The sequence below is a fragment of the Patagioenas fasciata genome, chromosome 1 (assembly GCF_037038585.1).
Source record: "Patagioenas fasciata isolate bPatFas1 chromosome 1, bPatFas1.hap1, whole genome shotgun sequence".
NCBI lineage: Eukaryota > Metazoa > Chordata > Aves > Columbiformes > Columbidae > Patagioenas > Patagioenas fasciata.
In genome coordinates, this window is record NC_092520.1 from 95,393,790 (window position 1) to 95,411,993 (window position 18,204).

Sequence of the window (18,204 nt, forward strand, 5' to 3'; positions counted from 1 at the left end):
GTATGCATAATAAAGCATCCAACTAGCAAGACTAGCAACACCTGGGCTGAGGAAGCAGGCTATCAGCTCTACATGTGTAGTCAGGAATTGGAGCACCACCTATTCCCGTGGCTTCTCATTAGGAGTCTTGTTTCCAGTTACTCGTGAGTTTGCCAAGTATTTAACAATTGGCTGAAATTTTCCTTGCACAGTGGTGCCTCCTGCTGCCTCCAAATTTTTCTAGTTGCTGAAGTCTGTGTGGAGGAAATAAAGGTTCTAATACTGCTGGTGAACTCTGTAGTATTCAGCATGCTGCCTCATAATAAAATTTTCGGTGGTCTTTTTTTTTCAATTTATTTAATAACATAGAAAGTTATAGATAGTTTTTACATACATGGTCATAATGGTATTTTTCTACAGGACCACTGCTTCATTCAATGTAAAATAGGGAGAGGATTTTTTAAATGAGTAGATATTTCAAATATCATTTTCTTGTCATTGTTCATTGTGCTGCTCCAGATTTATTTACTGCACATGGCTCAGACTGTGCCCTAAAGACAGACTTATTCATTTTCTCACAGTCTTTTCTGTGGCATTCACCTATGTAATATCCATTTCAGAAACATGAGTGAATTTATTTTCATAAACCCTGACATCATGAAGAGTATTACCACCATTTCATATGGAGAAATAAGGAACCAGACATATGATAATGCTTGTAACTGCTTGACAAGTTGCCACGTATTAGCTGAGCCATGGTAACTCCATGTGTTCTTTACTCCTCAGCAGAGCCAAGGTAATGTGAGCACAACTCTCATTCACCACTGGTTAAGATAAATAGATTAATTTCCCACTTGCTACAAGGATATTGGAGAGTTATCGTCTGAGATGTTGTAACTTGTCAAGCTGTGCTAAGTTGCATGTGTAGCTGAGATTTAAAATAGGAGAACAAATTTTTTCAGAGCCCAATTTGATACATCTAGGGCCTTCTTTTCCCTCCTCAGAGTCCTTAGCAATAAATAGCATTTCATATGTTCATAACAGCTTCCACTGAGTTAAGCTGCAGCTATGAGAGCTTAGTAGTTCTGCAAATCAGACCCCAAGGGCTCAAGGCAAGTACCTAGAAAACAAAGAACACACAATTATTGGCCACCTGTGAAAAGTGTGGTTTCAATGATCAGCCTTGCATCACACAGTGTCTTTCATTACTCAACCCTAATTCAACTCCAGAGAAAATTCAAGCCATGCCTGACTGAGGCAGAGGTCCTGCAGAAAATATAAAAGCTGAGTATACAACTAAAGATCACATCATCATGCACACATGCAAAAGTATTGATTTAAAAGCTTCAGAGACAACCTTAATCCTGACATTTTCTGGTTTGGGTGCTTTTTATCTCTCAGAAGTCAAAGGTTTTGTATGTAACATACATATAGATGTAGAATGCCACAACTGTACACAACTACTTCAGAAGAGAATTCTCCAAGCAGGTCTCCAGCCTTCCAAAAAGAAGCATCGTTGTGCATCCAGGCATTATTTTATTAAAGTCAATAGGACAAATGAAAGCAGAGAGGTCTAGAGGTCTATCCTATAATTAAATATTATCTGTAACACAAATATACTAACATGAACAAAGTCACACATAGAATTTGTTCTTCCTCATAGAAATCCATGACAAAGATTTCTTACAGAGAACAAAACCAGATTTTTTATTAGATAACATCCAGCACAATTTTTGACTAGTGAAGAAAAGAGTTACACTAGAATATAGACAATCACCAAAAAGCTAGAGAATTAATACCTTGAGCCTGGTAAAAATGTTTTTAAGAGTATGACTGAAAAACTGAAAATCAAGATTTTTGACTGAGAATCTATATGATTTTTAGAAGTATTCTTTTAGATTTCCTAAAGACACATGTTTTAAAATTTTAAATTTGAGTGGAAAAATCTGTGTCCTGGCATATTGAGGACAATGTCATATCCTGACTTTTTGCAAGTGACACCAGAACAGCAGGAGTTTCCTGTGCTTCCATGGCATCTTGGGGAAACCTAAGTCCCCAAGACAGCAGTGCCACTCATGTAGCCCCTCAATCTAATCTAGGTCAGCCACTTAGGAGTTTATAGAGTCCCACACACTGATTTATGAGGGAAGTCAAAATGCATGGTTTCCATAGCAACAGACAGCTGCCTGTCGTAAAAGTACTTTAAAAGACAGAATTATCTCAGAACAGGTTAATGATTTTGGTAAGCCTGACAGACACCAGAACTAGGGGTCAGATGTTCACTCAGCACTTATCAGCAGTGCACTCAAAACCAAGCTGTGCCACTCCAGGAAGGGCAGGCTAAGGAATGAACCATGTTGCTCCTGAGACAGAAATAATGGGGGGCTGTGAGCCGGGCTCACTCTCTTGTTGCCTCTGGAGCATAAGAAGATAGACAGTAATTTTTCTGGAGGGTGGATGCAGAAGTTTCCTACCTATTCTTGCTGTCAGCTCTCCAGGATTGTGCCATGGGTGGAGGGAGTGGTGCGTCTCTGACCTTGTAGGGCAGAGGTAGCTGTGCACCCCTATCAAAACCAAACCAAGCAACACTCTTCCACATGTAGATGAGTCATGGGTCACTTTGGTTGCCTACCTGCAGGGTAGAAATCACTTCATCTCCAACTTCCTTGGTGGAAACAAGGTAACGGGACATTTCAGGGTTAATGATTCGGTCTTCTTTTTCCCAGCGGACAATGATGGGTTTCTCTCCATGTGCTGTGCAGCTCATCTCCTTCTTTTGACCTTGTGTTGCCAAGGTGGTATTTGGATAGGAAGTTATCATAGCTGGAACTAAAAACAAACAAATAAACAAACAAACAAAAAAGTTGTTCTTCAGTGAGCTGACTAGTCTGATGATACACAGTTGACCCTTCAGTTTGGGTCTCATTCAGTTTGTCCATATTTGATCAGATGGCCAAAAATGTGAGAAATTATTTTACTTTCATTTCTGTGTCAGAGTATCTTCTTAAGATTGAAAATGGGTCTTGAAGGGAACTTAGCAGAGACGAGCTAGGGCTGGACAATGGAGCTGTAGAGCCAAGAAGATGCAAAGCCAAAAGAAGCCTGGATCTACTTGTTCTGATATTCACAGAACAGCTTGTAATGTAATTAAAATATTCACAGCACACAAGGGTACTGCAAGTAACAAGCATTCAGATATGGGGTAAATAAATGATGAAAATTTCTTATTCTATCTAATATGCTACTGTTTTATTTACTAACAGATACACACTCTACCATTTTGTAAGACAGTAATGAACTATCAAAATGAGGGTTCAATCAAACCAGGATCTGCACAAAACTAAAAGAAAGACTCTGCACCAAAGATCTTACAGTCCATGTATGTGCTAAGTGCACAGTTAAACTGTACTGAACTGGAAGTATAATTAAACTGACAATAAATCTAGCTAGAACTTTGTTTCTATTGTATTCAGAAGATATTTTCAGAACAGTTGGGACATAATTGTCAACTTCATTAGTGATTTAGGATTTTAATGCTGAAAAGAGTAGTCTCTTACTAGCAAGAATAGGCTTGAGCCCAGGTGTTTTCAGATTTTTGAACAAAAATTTTCTACAAATAGGAAGAAAAAATCTTCAGAGTGTTTAAATACAACCCCCTCAAAACACGACATTTTTGGAGCAAGATGGTAGTTTTGGAGTCCTTAGCCTGTCCTTTCCTTCACTTATGATTTGCCCATCAACGAATAGTACCTGGGCATTTGTGAGTAGGACGAATCAATGCCCAAGGGTCTGTCTATCAGTTCTGGCCCTTTCCCTGCTTGGGAGAAGCTGAAAAGCCCTGGACAGTATACAGAACTGCTCTCTTCTGAAGGAATTTATTCACTTTGTTCAAAGCATATGAGGTGGCAGTAAAGAGCCCCATCTCTAAGTTCTTGCACTCCATGGTTGCCTCCTGCAATAGCTCCACTTTCCTTTTCATGCATGAACACTTTCCTGTGTTTATTGGAACGACTCAGTCATTCAAACTCAACTTCTCTGAGTGTCTATTTTAAGAAGATGACATTGGCATAGAACCTGATTTGGGTCCTTCCCAGTCTTTCCTCCTGCATCTATTGCATTTATTACTACCAAGCGGGGAAAAAAAAAAAAAAAATCCTTACTTAAATGAATTACTATAATTGCTATTCTGAAATGTTAATGCTTGGTGGCATGACCTTTTCACATGCCAGAGCTGTTGATTCTTGGATATGACAATATGTCAGGATGCAGCGCTTTTTATTCGAAGGCTTTCTGAACCAAAAAAAACCTGATTTGAAAATTAACACGGCTGTGGATCCATGGGTCAGAGTTACGAACAGGATCTAATTACAGGAAGAAGTCTTAGAAAGGTCTTGTGTGAGACAGGAGGCTCTTTAGGCACTGATATACATTAGTGATGAAATATGTCTTATTTAGCTGTTTGGACACTAGGTACTGATTAGTTTTGTCAAAGAGAAGCATTCAAAAAGAAGAAACTACCAATAATCAGAATAGAAAATTAGGACGAGTCTGATTCCATTTTCCAGAGAATGAAAATAACTTCAGTTTTATCTGGTGCTTCTCTAAGTACTGATGCCCCCAAAGGAGGTTACTTTCAGAAAGTCACTTTTTGTGGTCATCTGCTTTTTGCTTCCAAAGACAGAAGCTAGCATACTCAGCCTATGGAAAAGCAGGTCTTTGGGCCCTGTACGCACAGTTATGCATACTTCAACAAATCTGCCTTCATCTGCAACACCTGAAATCAATATATGCTTTTATGCATTTTGTCATCAACAACAGACCCAATTCAAATAAGTGAGAGGCTACGAAGGAACCCACATTACGACCGTTAGCTTGTGTTATCACCTTCCTTCCATAATCTCCTAAACCTTCCAGGTTTCTCTTCCTTCTTCATTTGCTGCACCTCTCCACATCTCCTTCTTTTTTTTCTTTTTTTCTGAATGTAACACACTCCAGTCCCCTTCACTTCCCCCTCTTCTCTTCCTGCTGCAACCTTCTCAGATTCTCACATGTTCCCTAACCCCTACAGCAACATTTTCCTCCTCCAACCTCATTTCCCTTTCCTCATTAAATCCTGCCAACCTCCAAAGTCACCTAAGTGATTTTCTTTATAGTGACAGTCCTCCTTCTCATCAGTATCTCCTGCTTTGAGTTGCATGTTACCTTCTGGTGAAGGAGGGAGCATGTGGTTAGCCATCCAGCTGAGGGGTGCCCAGGGTGCCCACATCCCCAGGCAGAGGGCTCAGCATTCAAAGGAGGTGAGCCTTGCACTGGCAGGTCTACCCTCCTCCTGCTTCATGGGTAGGAGCACACAGTGTGCATCCACAGAAAATGAGATGTTTGGATTTGGATTTAAATCTCGTGGACCTCAAGGAGCCTGTCTCGGAGACTCAGTTTCAGGTCTCCTAAACAGTTGTCTACCAAAAGTCCTCTGACATGTGACAGTGCCAAACCAAACACTTGCAACCATCTTGTGTGCTTTTTGTAAAACAGACGTTAGTATATGAAGCTCATTTTTTTTCCAACAAACTTTCTTAAGAAGAACAGCATAAAAACATGCAAAGAAAGATGACTTTATTCCTCAGATGCAGCTTTATCCCTACTTATCCTTCCCTTCCTCTCATTTAATCTTTGACACTGATTCTTTATTGCTATAGTAATGCCTCACAGCTAAATATTTGCCCTTCCTCCAAAGCTGATTTTTCACTCTTCACAATTTATCTCCAATGATCCTACACCATAAGCTCTTCTTTTTATCTTCCTCTATGTCAAAAGATTTCTGGTAACAAAGCCACAATCCCAAGGATATTTTAGGCAACCTGTTTCTTCATCTTCCAACTATCTTTAATCAAATTACTGATGCAAATAACTGAGATATATATGATGGCTCTTTACTGACAAAATAATCTAGAGAACTGTAAATAAGCAAACTAAATCTGCACGAGATATTCTCTGAGGATGACTTTAAAAAAAGTGAAGGCATTTAGAATCATGAAGATGATTCAGATGCAATATTAAGTGTGTGCATCCTTTATGTCTCTTCAAATACACATAAAATACAGACACATATAATGATATATATTTATATAAGAGAATTTTGGAAGAGAAGGGCATATTGCTCTGTGTTCAAGGAACACATAGTGTCATGTGTCAGGATTTTGGAGTAGACTTCCCTGTAGGACAAATCAATACAAAACTCTCTCTTTTGGGGTTCTCCACGTCTTTCTCTGAGGCATGCCATGTGGTCTGGCCATTGTTACATGTCTACAGTTTATAGATTATGACAATTTCTATTTTCAAGGTATGGATATTGCTGCCAGCACCATTAATCTAGGACATTTCTCATTTAAAGTTGGATTTCCATTTGGAAAGATGATTTTTAAATTCCTTTTCCCAGGTTAAACTGTTGTTTTCCCCCTTCTTTGTGTCAACCTGTAAAGAGCAATATTGCTTATAATATGAACAATTTCATCATTAAAAATTGAAGTGCAAAATGTTATCATTGAGGTTACTCTGAAGAATCATGGAACTGGCTAAGAGGAAACAATAATCTTTGTCCCATTCTTGAAGAACACTGAACCTGGACCTTTCCTGAGATTCACTAAAAATTACTTATTCTGACTTTTTTTTTTTTTTTCCTGCTACTGCTGAGTGTTTTATCAGGAACTGAATGCAAACAAAACTGAATAACCTTTAATTACCTTGACGAAGACTAGTCTCATTATCCAGAATTAGGAAGCTATAGTAAGTTAGATGAAGCTTGAGCAAAGCAACAGAATCTTTAAAATTCTTTCAGAATAAATCTTCATGAGTTGCTAGAAAACTGAAATTCATATTAATTTTAAATATTATGTAGGGAGCGGAGAGGGAGGAATAACTGTTCTTTCTTTCTTTTAGCTCATAGATGGAAATGACTATGTGAGAAGAAAGCAAATGAAAAGGGTCCCTATCTTTATACTGTAATTAAACACTAAATATCCTTGTATATAGGATATATTATATTTATATAATATATTTATATCCTTAAATGATTCTAAGACTGACTGAAGTTCTCAGTATGCTTAAGACCTGTTACTATCTGTGGTCTTCAAATGGTATTTTTCTGGCAACCTGGCTGTGATGAGAAGAGAGGAACACAACACCACAATCAGTAAGGAGATGATGTGTCACTGTACAACGTGTTTTGAGTTAAATTGCTGATTGTAGTGGGACATTAATGCAGATTCTAGTTGGTCTTGACAAAGATGATGGAAAAGATGCAGCAGATAAACAAATCTAAAAGCATAATGACCTGGAGATAACTGAGTACGGGAGAATTGAGAGTGTGCTCGGTAACAGACATGTCTTGGCCTCTGTCAGTGGTATGACTCCTAGCATTTCGCCATGTCTCACCATGTTTCCACTGCTCTTGGTCTGAAGATCTCTGCCGTGGCATAGTGTCACTCCCACATATGTTGGGTCCTTTAGTAAAGCATGCTCAAAATGGCCCATTTGGGGAAAAAGTTGTCACCATAGTGGGGTTCATCTTGCAAGCATCTATGCCAGGCTAGGCATTGTAGACTTCCTCAATGGAAAGGAAGATTTAATACTTCAAGAGTGCCGTTCATCTAACCAGGTGAACCGTGCCTTCAAAGCCTCGTCTTTGATCATTCAGGAACCAGAAATGCCTTGCTTGATTGCACACATGTGCACACTGATGCTATAATGAAGGAAGATGAACTCTTTCTTGTACAATTTCTAGAACAACTTCTAGAACAACTAAGGCCCTTTGATGCAGTTTCAACAACGTTGGGTAAAAATAACATCATGAATGAGGACAGGAGTTGTGATACAAGAAAACTGCATTAAATTTGAAGTGAATATATGTTGAAAAAATAAATTAAAATTACAAATTAACATTTAATCAAAATTCAGCATGTCGTCTCATGCTGGTCAGCCACTGTGCGAATACTCTTCTGTCCATAACATATGAAATTTTTCTATCTTCAAAACAAATTCCCTTCTCCTCAACCCACTTTTGCTCAGGCAAATAAATCCCATAAAAATACATTACTTAAAATTAAGGAAGACTTGATCTCACACTAAAATGAGTTGATTTCTATTTTTTAATTTATTTTCAAATTTAGCACACTTCAGTAGTCAGTGAGTGCATACGTAAAATTGTTCTCTTAAATTCAGTTTTCCCTTCCTGGTAAGTAAGGTTTTTGTTTACTTAAGAAGCATCTCTCCAGAATTCAAATGGTGTCCTGAATCTTGCAGAGAACTTTAAATCAACAAGACTGCTCAAATACTTCAATATAAGCACATAGTTTCTTGGTAAAACTGTCATCTCTCCAGTAGGTGAAAGTAATGCTCTTAGCCCTCCCTTCAAGAGATGCCCAAGACTAGAAAACAAACTGCATGTCTGAATGGGTGAAAAAAATATGCTAACACAAAACCAAAAACTCCATTTTCATGAATACAAGTTATTTTCACAAAAACAATGAACATATAATTAATGAAAACTGTTTTCTACCAATGGTCACTAATTTTGAAGATAAACTTCATGTTTGAGACCTACTTATGTTTATCTGTTGTGAATCTTTAGAGAAATGCTCTTTTAAGATAAATATTTTAAAATTCAATTTCAAATATTTAAATATTTCATGAAAGTGAATTTTGAATGCAATATTTCACTATATTGCTTGGAGTTAGTGCTGAATGTATTGTGGAAACAATGCAACTCTCAAGCAGAAACAATACTGGGTGACTTATATAACTAATCAATATGGCATGGATTTCAAATTCAAAAAGCAAATACTTTGAAAAAAATTGCTGCTGAAGTTCCAGACTACAGGAATTCCAAACATGTAAACCTGAGAACTTTGAGGAGAGAAGCAAAAATTTAATGAATTAATAAGACAGGTTGAATTATTTATTCAGCTTTAGTTTCAGAAGTCTACATCATATAAAAATAAATCCAGATAATTTATTAACAAATATATTCCTGAAAGCATTTTTAAAACAAAGCAAAACAAATCAGATTACCTCCTACTGCCAGTCTGGCCTAAAAGGAGGAATGCTAGGTTTTTGCATGCTCCCATTAATAACTTTTAGATGATTGGATTTCTGGACAGTAGGCAGGAGCTTCATTAGCAGTTCTAGTACCAAAAAAATCTTCTGACAGAACAGTATGAGAAACAGTACTGTCACAAAAAAAGAGACTCTGCACAGCAGAAGCTAAGTCTTCGTGTTTCTATTTAGCGAAGAGTGATGTTCATGAGAATTACAATACATAAATAATAAAGAGAAGTTAAACACTGACGTGAACAGTCCGTGCCTCAGCTACCTAAGTTTGCATTACAAATTCCGTTTCAAACCACAAGACTCAGTGGTATATAAAAACTGTACTATTAGGATATTGGGGTATCCATACAAGATAATCTCTGAAAACAAAAATAAAATAAAAAAAAAAAATAATAAAAAAAAATCAATGTGTGGGAATGAATAAGTATTCTGCACACCCTAGAATACCATTTAAGCTAGCTATTCTACTGATATAAATGAAATTACTTCGATTATAAGTATTATTCAAACATGTGTTTCCAAGCTAGAACAGGCCTTGTTTGATGCTAAGCTTTAATAAGAATGACAATGATGTCTTGAGTACTTGGCAGCTTCACCAGTGCCTCATGATCTGATTGAATATGTCAGGGTAAAGGCTGTGAACATTTAGGATTCATATCTTATTCACTCAGAAGCAGTTTCAGGTCACATTATAGGAAAAGAAATTGATTTATTTTGCATGACAACTATGAATTTTAACCAAAAGACACATTAATAAAATAAAAAAGGTCTTTTCTCTCAAGTCACAAATGCACTTCTTTCCTCTTCCTAAGGTCTTTTCTTGCATTAGTTTCATGTTTGCACAGTGCAAACTGCTGTCTTCAAATGATACACATGAGACCAGCAGCTGCTTACATTTCTTGGTCTTTCCTTTGACTTCGACATGGTTCTGAAATGAATGTGACTTTCTTTCGCTTTGCTATGCAGCTTCAATTCCCATTTTGTCTAACCGCACTTCCTAATAACCAAGAAAAAGAAAATGGGAAATGATAAGCTGACAGCTTTGTTCCCTGCAGTCAGTTATAATAAAAGCCTGTGGAAATTTGTGACAAACTATGGTAACCCACATGAGGCACTGGAAAATCAGTTTCATCAAAGCTTGGCAAACTGTCAATAACAAAAATAAGTCGTCAAAGATCTATAAAAAAATATAAATGCACTACTTTGTATATAATTATGATTTATGAAGGCTTAGATAAAGATCATCTTCATTATCAGTATTGTTCAAAAGCATGGATGTCTAAAAAATAGTATTAGAAACTTGTATTCATTACATATAAATTTATTGGGCCACTTTTTATTCCAAATCAATTATGATCTTTTTTTCACCCTGTATAGAAGTCAGGCTGGAAAGAGTAGGAATGTTAAATAGTTAAAACTAGCAATGTATAATTTTAGATAACTTTCCAATGCTTTGATCTTAAATAGAATTCAGTCTGCCATCAAGATGGCATCAAGTTTTAATGTTAAATGAGAGGGTTACTGCTATCATTATTGTAAAGTCAGGCACTCTAATTTTTGGTGACTTAATGAATGCAAATCAGCAAAAAAAAAAAAAATAGACTGGAATGGCATGGGAGAGTGTTCATTTTCTTACAAGTTGTTCTGTTTTAACCTTTACATTTGTGCCATTTCATTAAAAATACCCAAACAGTTTACAGGTTTAAAAGGGGAAAAAAATAAAAAAGGCAGAAAGTCACTGGAAAACACAAGCTTTAATCAGGATATATTTTATGGTCCAGCAATTCCCATGGGTCTTTTAGATTTTGGAGGCTGTGAAGTGACATGTGTAAATGTCCTTCCCAGGGGAAGAGAAGCAAGCACTAATTGAGGTATTGACGGGTTTAAATGAAGCAGAAACACACTAAGAAACTCTGACTACAACAAAAATGAGTATTGGTGAGCAGTGCATGCTGGGACATTAATGGTTTTCATTCACTGCTCATTCATGCAAGTAAGTATACTTTAAAGCATGATGACTTGGGTCTATAACAGCTCAGTTCTGAGTTAAAAAGCCATGAAATACTAGCTGCTGATGTATACGAGAGCTCTGGTAGAACTAGTCTCATCAAGCCTTCCACAGTGAATTATAATTTTATTGTCTAGATATATGGTATCAATAGCATCAGATACTCTTATAATGGGAACAGAACTCAAATGTAATAAAAACATCAAGATACAACTCTCTATATATTTATGTAGGCATTCTCTATGTAAGTACATTAAGACAAACAATAGAAATATGTATACTCTGCATATGAATACTAAAATAAATGCCAAAATAAGGGAATTATTGCACTGTGTATATGCACAAAAGCATTCACCTGTGCATGGAGGTAGAGCATGTTCACAGAACCAGTCAGTGGAATTCATCTCAACCTAACATCAGGTGGCTAAAAATTAGTCATCCAAGCCTTCAGCTAGTCAAATGAGGATGACTTCTGCAGCAGTCCTTGGCGTGGGGGAAACAAGACTTTCCAGAGGGCAATCAATCTTGTCTTAAAGATGAAGAATGGCCTCTTATTGATGATAAAAAGACCTCAGGGTGAGCTGTTTAGGCTTTTTCAACCAACCTTTGGAAGCCTAGCTTAAAACCAGGAGAATCCAGTGCTAAGGGTCTAATCTTAAATTCTGCATTCTCTTACCTGAGGAGCTTCAGGATGTCAACAAATGCTACTACCTCAGGAAAAACAGGAAAAGAGATTCGTCTGGTGAGAATATGATCCTAATAAAAACCACTGAAGACATTTGTTTTGATGGACATCAATCTGGTTTCTCCAGTCAAAATTCTAGTATTTGCCCCTTGTTACAGAGACCATGTAGGGATGGTTTGAAAATAGTCTGACTGGCCATGGAGTATTATCTCTGCTTGCTACTGAAAAACAGCAATTTTGATTTCTAACCTATTCTATCTTTTATTTTCCACTATGAGGTCTGTTTTCTACTTTGGCTGCTCAGCATGCAAGCAACTTCTGAAGGGAAAACAGATCTCCTAACTTGACCAGTAAGAGGAGAACATCTCTAGAATAATGGGGAACCATCTTAAAGACTGCACAGTCTAGGAAAAACTGGTAGGTAACTTGAGTACTTCACAATTTTTTTTAATATATGTCTTATGGAAGCACGGAAATATTAACAAGAAAAAGCAAAGAGGGTTAGATAAACATGGTATTTATCAAGATCTTCAGCATAATACTTCTGTGAGTTACATTTACCCCGAAATAAACAGCAGCTCTTACAGAAGAAAAGAAGAAAATCAGAAAGGAAAATTCTCACTTAGATTCAACATAAAATTAGGACCCAGCCTGGGGACTTCTTGGTGCCTTTTATATTCATTGCTATTATGCTGTTGCAGTGCTTTAGCAAATCTGAAAGCTAGGCCTTTCCACTGAGTATTTTGGGACTATTAGATTGAACAGCTAATAATGCTTCTAGACAAAAGCAGCAGATGACAATTTGGCTCTAGTACCCAAACGCCTAAGGCCAAAGGAAGCAGACCTAATTTGAACCAGCTCTATGGTTATTTTGGCTTATTCAAAGCAGACAATATGCTCATCCAGCTGTGAGCCAGAGAACAGCTCAAAAGTAGTTTTAAAGCCAAATTTTACACTACTGTTCCTGATGTTGACAGTGTCCTGCTATATAACTAGGGTCCTACTGTATAACTCAGGTCAACGTGCATGTCCTTGTGCTTGCAGATGTGTGAGTGAATGATAGAGGGGGAAGAATGTTTTCCATGCAGTCAAACAAGGAGAATTTTTTCACTACCTGGAAAAGACGACAAATCAACCCTCATTGCCTTCTTCCCTTGACCTTCAGCTGTCCTGTGGATTTCTCTTTTCAATACACTCTTAAAAAATGTTTCTATTTCTCTAGAGACTGTTTTTACCCCTTGGCCAAGGAAAAGCATCGTAAATACTAGTGTTTCAGACAGGAGCAAATTATAGCCATCCATCTCATGAACAAAGCACATGGCACAGGGCTGCAGGTCTCACAGCATGAACGTTATAAGGAGTTCAAAGGATTTGGTTTATTTTTTTTTTCCTTTAAATTGTCTTTCAAATCAATAGGAACTCCCATTCCCTCTTCCACATGCAGAACGAACACACAAAACTAGAAGCCAAAATGGCAGTGGTGATAATGTAAACACCAGCAAAGGAGGAAGGAATTCATGCTTCTAAGCGTGGTTTGACAGATCATATACAATTGATGTTGAATATGATAAATGAAGCAGCTAGTTACAGGGGCAATATGAAAATACTTGTTTGATTTTTTTGTAACCAGATTGCCAAAGGTTTCTTTCTGATTCACATCCTTAAAACACACACACATACACACTCTGCACTTAGATCTAAACTTGCTACCTAAATTATTAAATTATCTTCATAGAAAGAGTTTGGTTTCAGAAAATTGAGGAGCTTTAAGTGCTGATTTGGTGATTCTGCATTTTGTTTTTACTTCTAAAAATTATATTCCATTTAAAAAGAAACAATAATTTACAATGAAATATCGTGAGATTATGCAATATATAACAGCCTTATTATTCACATGCACCAGGCGGTCAGGATTTATACTCTCTTTTTATTGGGGTGGTCTTGCTCTTTCTGTGATACATTTTAGAGTTTCATGTAACTCGCTAGGGAGCTTTTCAGACCTGTTCCTGTTGGGACTTTACCTGTTCTCTGACAAAAAAATGACAGTCAATTTCTTCAACCCAAAACTATTTTATAAGCATGTGGTCTCTTTGACAAAAAGAATTGCTGAAAAGGCTGTACTAACTCAGCTTTCAATTACTGATTAAAAGATGAGAAAAAGAGACTGCAGAGTAAGCAATATTTGAGGACACAACCTTGTATCTAAATGCCTCAGCCTCTTCCTCTCTATTTTCTGCTTTTGTAGCATGACAAACATTTCACTTTGTATACCGGCTTTGTGTCAACAACAAAAGGAAGCAAAATAATACAGACTGGAACTGTTAGTTCATTATCTTAAGTTTCTTCAATGATATTTTATTTCCAAACCGAAATATTTCCTATAACAGACTGAGAAATTATCATCCCACTATACCTTATAAACTTGGCTATAAGGACACCAAGACGTAAGAATGGCCATGCAAGGCTTTGAAATTCATTTATCTGCATCACATCTAACCACTGTTTCTTGGGATCCCCTCTTGCTTTTTATGACTACGCAGAAAGAAAGGTCTCTGTTTATAAAGCAGTGCTGCCCAGTAAACTAGGTGGATAACTCAGGTTTGGAGAGGAATGATCAGAGTTTTCACATTCCCAGCTGTGAAAAAAGGATGCCCTACATTTCCTTGGCTCCATAAAAAGTAATCTGAAAATGGTGAAAACTCAGGCTGGAATGGGGATCTCAGGATTTCCCAGCCCCCTGTGGTAAAGCTGAGGACCTTGAGTGTGCCTGTGGTTTGACACCATAGGTGGGACCACGCTCTGGGCTCCACAGCTCCTGGTTCAGCTTTTACTACAACCTTCCTAAGACATTGGGCTGGATTTGTAGTCAGCTGCGGCTCGTCTAGGCCCTCAGAACCTGGTTCCTGGACAATAATTTATGTGTGAAATCTAATGATGAAGAGCCAATGGATGGAACTTTCTGAATATTTCTAATGATTTATTTTCAACTGTTATCTGTGCAAATATCTAACATTTTATTTTTCTCTCCACAAAAACTTTAGAAAATATACAGAGAAATGAAATAATAATTTTCATCAAGCCATCATCCATAATTCTAATTTCCTGATGACTTGGAACGCTTCTGCTTATTTTATTCATAAACCAATGCAAGACCCATCAGCTACTGTGCAAGCTTCCCTTCTTGTTAATGTCTCTGTTATGAAACTGGACTCAGAACACCAAACACTTTTTAGACAGTAATGACTGATGGGCAGGACACAATCTAGTGCTGTATGCGCGTGTTACTTCTGCTCTGCAAATAACTACCGGAATCCAGGATTTTTTGTTTGCTTTGGTTTGGTTTTGTAGTGTGTAGTTTTTGCTGTTGGGTTTTTGTTGGTTTTTTTTTGCTGTTGTTCTTTTCTTGGTAGCTGCTTGTAATGTAAGATTTACCATATTACCCCATGTCCTGTAAAAAACACTCTGAAATTTTATCTTGAGAGGCTCTTTCACTTCTGCTCTCTGTTAACTGATGGAAAATCTGGCTGTTTGAAATTTGACATGAAAAATCCCTTGTTGTTAAAGGTGTGCTACACCTTTGCCCCATACTATTTCACTGAGAATTCACAGATGAAAGATGCTGAAGAATGACCTTACTTTTTCACTTTCCTTACTAGTAAGATAAAGTAATAACAATGCCAGCATGATGACAAACTAATCACTGAATAGTGAATATGAATGTTATAGAAAAGTAGATGCTGCTGCTCTCAAATCACCTGCAGCTACAATTCTGAACTGGGACACAGGCACCAGATTCCCTCATCATCTCAGCTACTTATGCAAGGAAAAGGGTGATAAAAGAAGATTGCCTCTCCACCCCAGTTTATTTTATTTTCTTTCTTTTCCCTCTAGTAAGCGGGTCATTGATCACACTGGACACCTTCAGGAGCTTTTGTGGACAACAATTTTTTCCCTTCAATTCCTAGGAATGAAAATGGAGGACTATTCAACCAAGATGCTTTGTTCAAGTCTCCATATCCAGCAACTGGCTGGAAGAGTTGGTTCCATTTTCAGTCGGTATTGAATCCTTCATCTTGAATGACAGAAGTCTATTTTGAAGAATAAATATTCTGACTCTGCTGGTAGCACACTTTAATTTAAGTATTAAAGTAATTAAAGGAACTGTAAGATATCCTATCTGGATAATTCTTATATGGATTAAGAAATAAGCTTATTTTAACTTGCAAATTCAAGCACCCAGAATTTAAATAAACAAAATAACTTCCAAATAGTCGCTTATTTTGTTGTGGTCATGTTTGATGACATATTCTTTAATTATAAAAACATTGTTTTCCCACAAGATAAGGTTTTCTTTAGTACAGAGTGTACATGCTGCTTAGGGTTATGCAGCTGGTGAATTATGCTACTTCTCCTATTTCTGCTTTATTTTTGACCATGACCTTGGTTATAAAATAGTAAAAGAAATGAAGCAAGAAAGAAGACTGGTCTTTCAACTAGGCTTGCTGAATGCCACATAGGAGACTTTCATTTTACTCTATTTTCTGGGGCAAAATTAAAGTTTCCTAGAAGGTTACTTCCCATCTTGTTTGACAGAAGTTGTTACTTTCCTTCCTTTATTCCTTGGTGTTCAAGTTGCTTTGTAAAATTGCTGGAAGTCCCTGAATGCAAGTGAAGTCTTCCTAAAAATACCCCTTGATTATCTAGACAGTGAATTAATTTCTGTCTTTTGAGGTAGTTGCACAGCTGGAAAAGATCCAAACTCATATTTAACAAAGGTTTTCCAAGGATAACTTGAAAACTTTTTAAAGTTGTGTGGTTCCTGCAATGTTCCTGTATTTATGCTGTGTACTTGATTCAGTTGTTCTGTATGAATGGCATCAACCAAGAGACAGAGGACTAGTCTTAAAATTAAGAAGCTGAACTCAAGTGAACTGTGAAAACAAAATATAAATGTAATCATATTTGCAGCACCGAAGAAGAAAAAGCCTTCTCAGCCATGTGTCAGTTAAATACATTTTTGATACCGCTGCTAACAAATCCTTTGATTTTCATTCCAAAAGCTTGCAAAGTTGCTGGCAGCTCCAGTAACTCTTCCAGTTCCTATTGTCAGCTCTGCCAGTCTCTCATAAATCTCACTAGTCGCTTACATGTCTCCCTCCAGAGCTCATGTTACTTGCCTCAGATTTTGACAGAATAAATCCCTATAATGTATCACAGCTTCCCACCCCCTCCCCAATCTACCCTCCTGTCTGAGCAGGCCCCTGTTGTGTTTTTTAATTAGATAGTGTCCTTTGTAGAGAATAGGAGGCAAAGAGGTGAAAAAGGGGTCACTGCTGATTTATTGCATGTATCAGGACTGAGCTAGCTGGTAACTGGAAGGCAGTAAACCTGAATAATTAGTTTTGTAGGGAACATTGGAAGATTTGTTACTCCAGGTGAAAACAGAAAGGAATCTGAATAATTATCTTAATCTTACTGAAACCTCTCAGGAAGTGTAAAAACAGGTCAACTGTCAAGAATTCCCGTGTCATTATTACTGGTAAGAAAACATATAATTAAAAAACAGCCTCTGAGATGGTTTTCTCTTTCTCTTTTGAGATCACCTAGAATAACAGAGTACAAAATTGTGAACTTAGATGTTGCTTTAGAGACTAGTCTTTCAACTTTAAATCTTCTTAAATATTTGCGTATCAGCTATCTTGGACTTGCTTCAGGGAAGATGGTTTGCTCAGATGTATTTTTCATATGAAGTGGCATCTGCATCAGGAGCATACACTTTTTGAAATTCAGTTAGGTTAAGGAAAGATGACGGAGGAATAAAGTTTGGGTAGCACTCTTTGTCTTCATTGTTACTGATGGCTAATTACTACTGACTAAAACAATGTTACTGTTATGGGAGTATCTGAAAACATGATGTTGTGGATATAAAAAAATCACAGGTCTGAAAGATTATGATAGTGACAGTGCTTCTAGGGACCTCATTGTCAGCAGGTCCCACATAACCCTGTGGAAGAGGCAGTATTAGGGAAGAAGAGCTCCTACCAACCCTTCAACAAGCATCTTGCGCAGCCCAGAGGGAAGTGCTCAACTTTTCTGTGTCTGGTGAGCCCATAGTAGCTCTTGGCAATTGTGCACAGCTTACTTCCAGAAGGAGAATAATCGCATTTCTCAGTTCAGGAAAAGAAAAACAGGGAAATAAAAAAAAATATATAGCTCAATAAATTGTTGCTTTCACGGTTCAGAAGGAAAACTTTAAAAGAGGGTAACAGCTAAAATCCCTAGGTAACAGAAAGAAGGAGTTCAGTCTTTCTTATTAAACGGGGATGTACAGAAGTAAAGCCAGGAAGGGTTCAGCAGCAAAGTGCTGTTGGACACTCACTGGTCCCACTGCTCTGGATAATGGGAACAGCTCTGATCCTGTGACTGT

The 18,204-nt window shown here is 37.3% G+C and overlaps 1 protein-coding gene across 2 annotated transcripts in view; it reads right to left on the bottom strand.

Annotated features, from left to right (window-relative positions):
• DSCAM (DS cell adhesion molecule) overlaps window positions 1-18,204 on the bottom strand; it is a 474,141-nt gene that overhangs the window by 110,108 nt on the left and 345,829 nt on the right. For both annotated transcript variants that reach the window (XM_065841400.2, XM_071811281.1), the window contains exon 12: window positions 2,612-2,808. In XM_065841400.2, coding sequence (XP_065697472.1) covers window positions 2,612-2,808 — 197 coding nt within the window. The remainder of the gene's footprint in view (window positions 1-2,611; window positions 2,809-18,204) is intronic.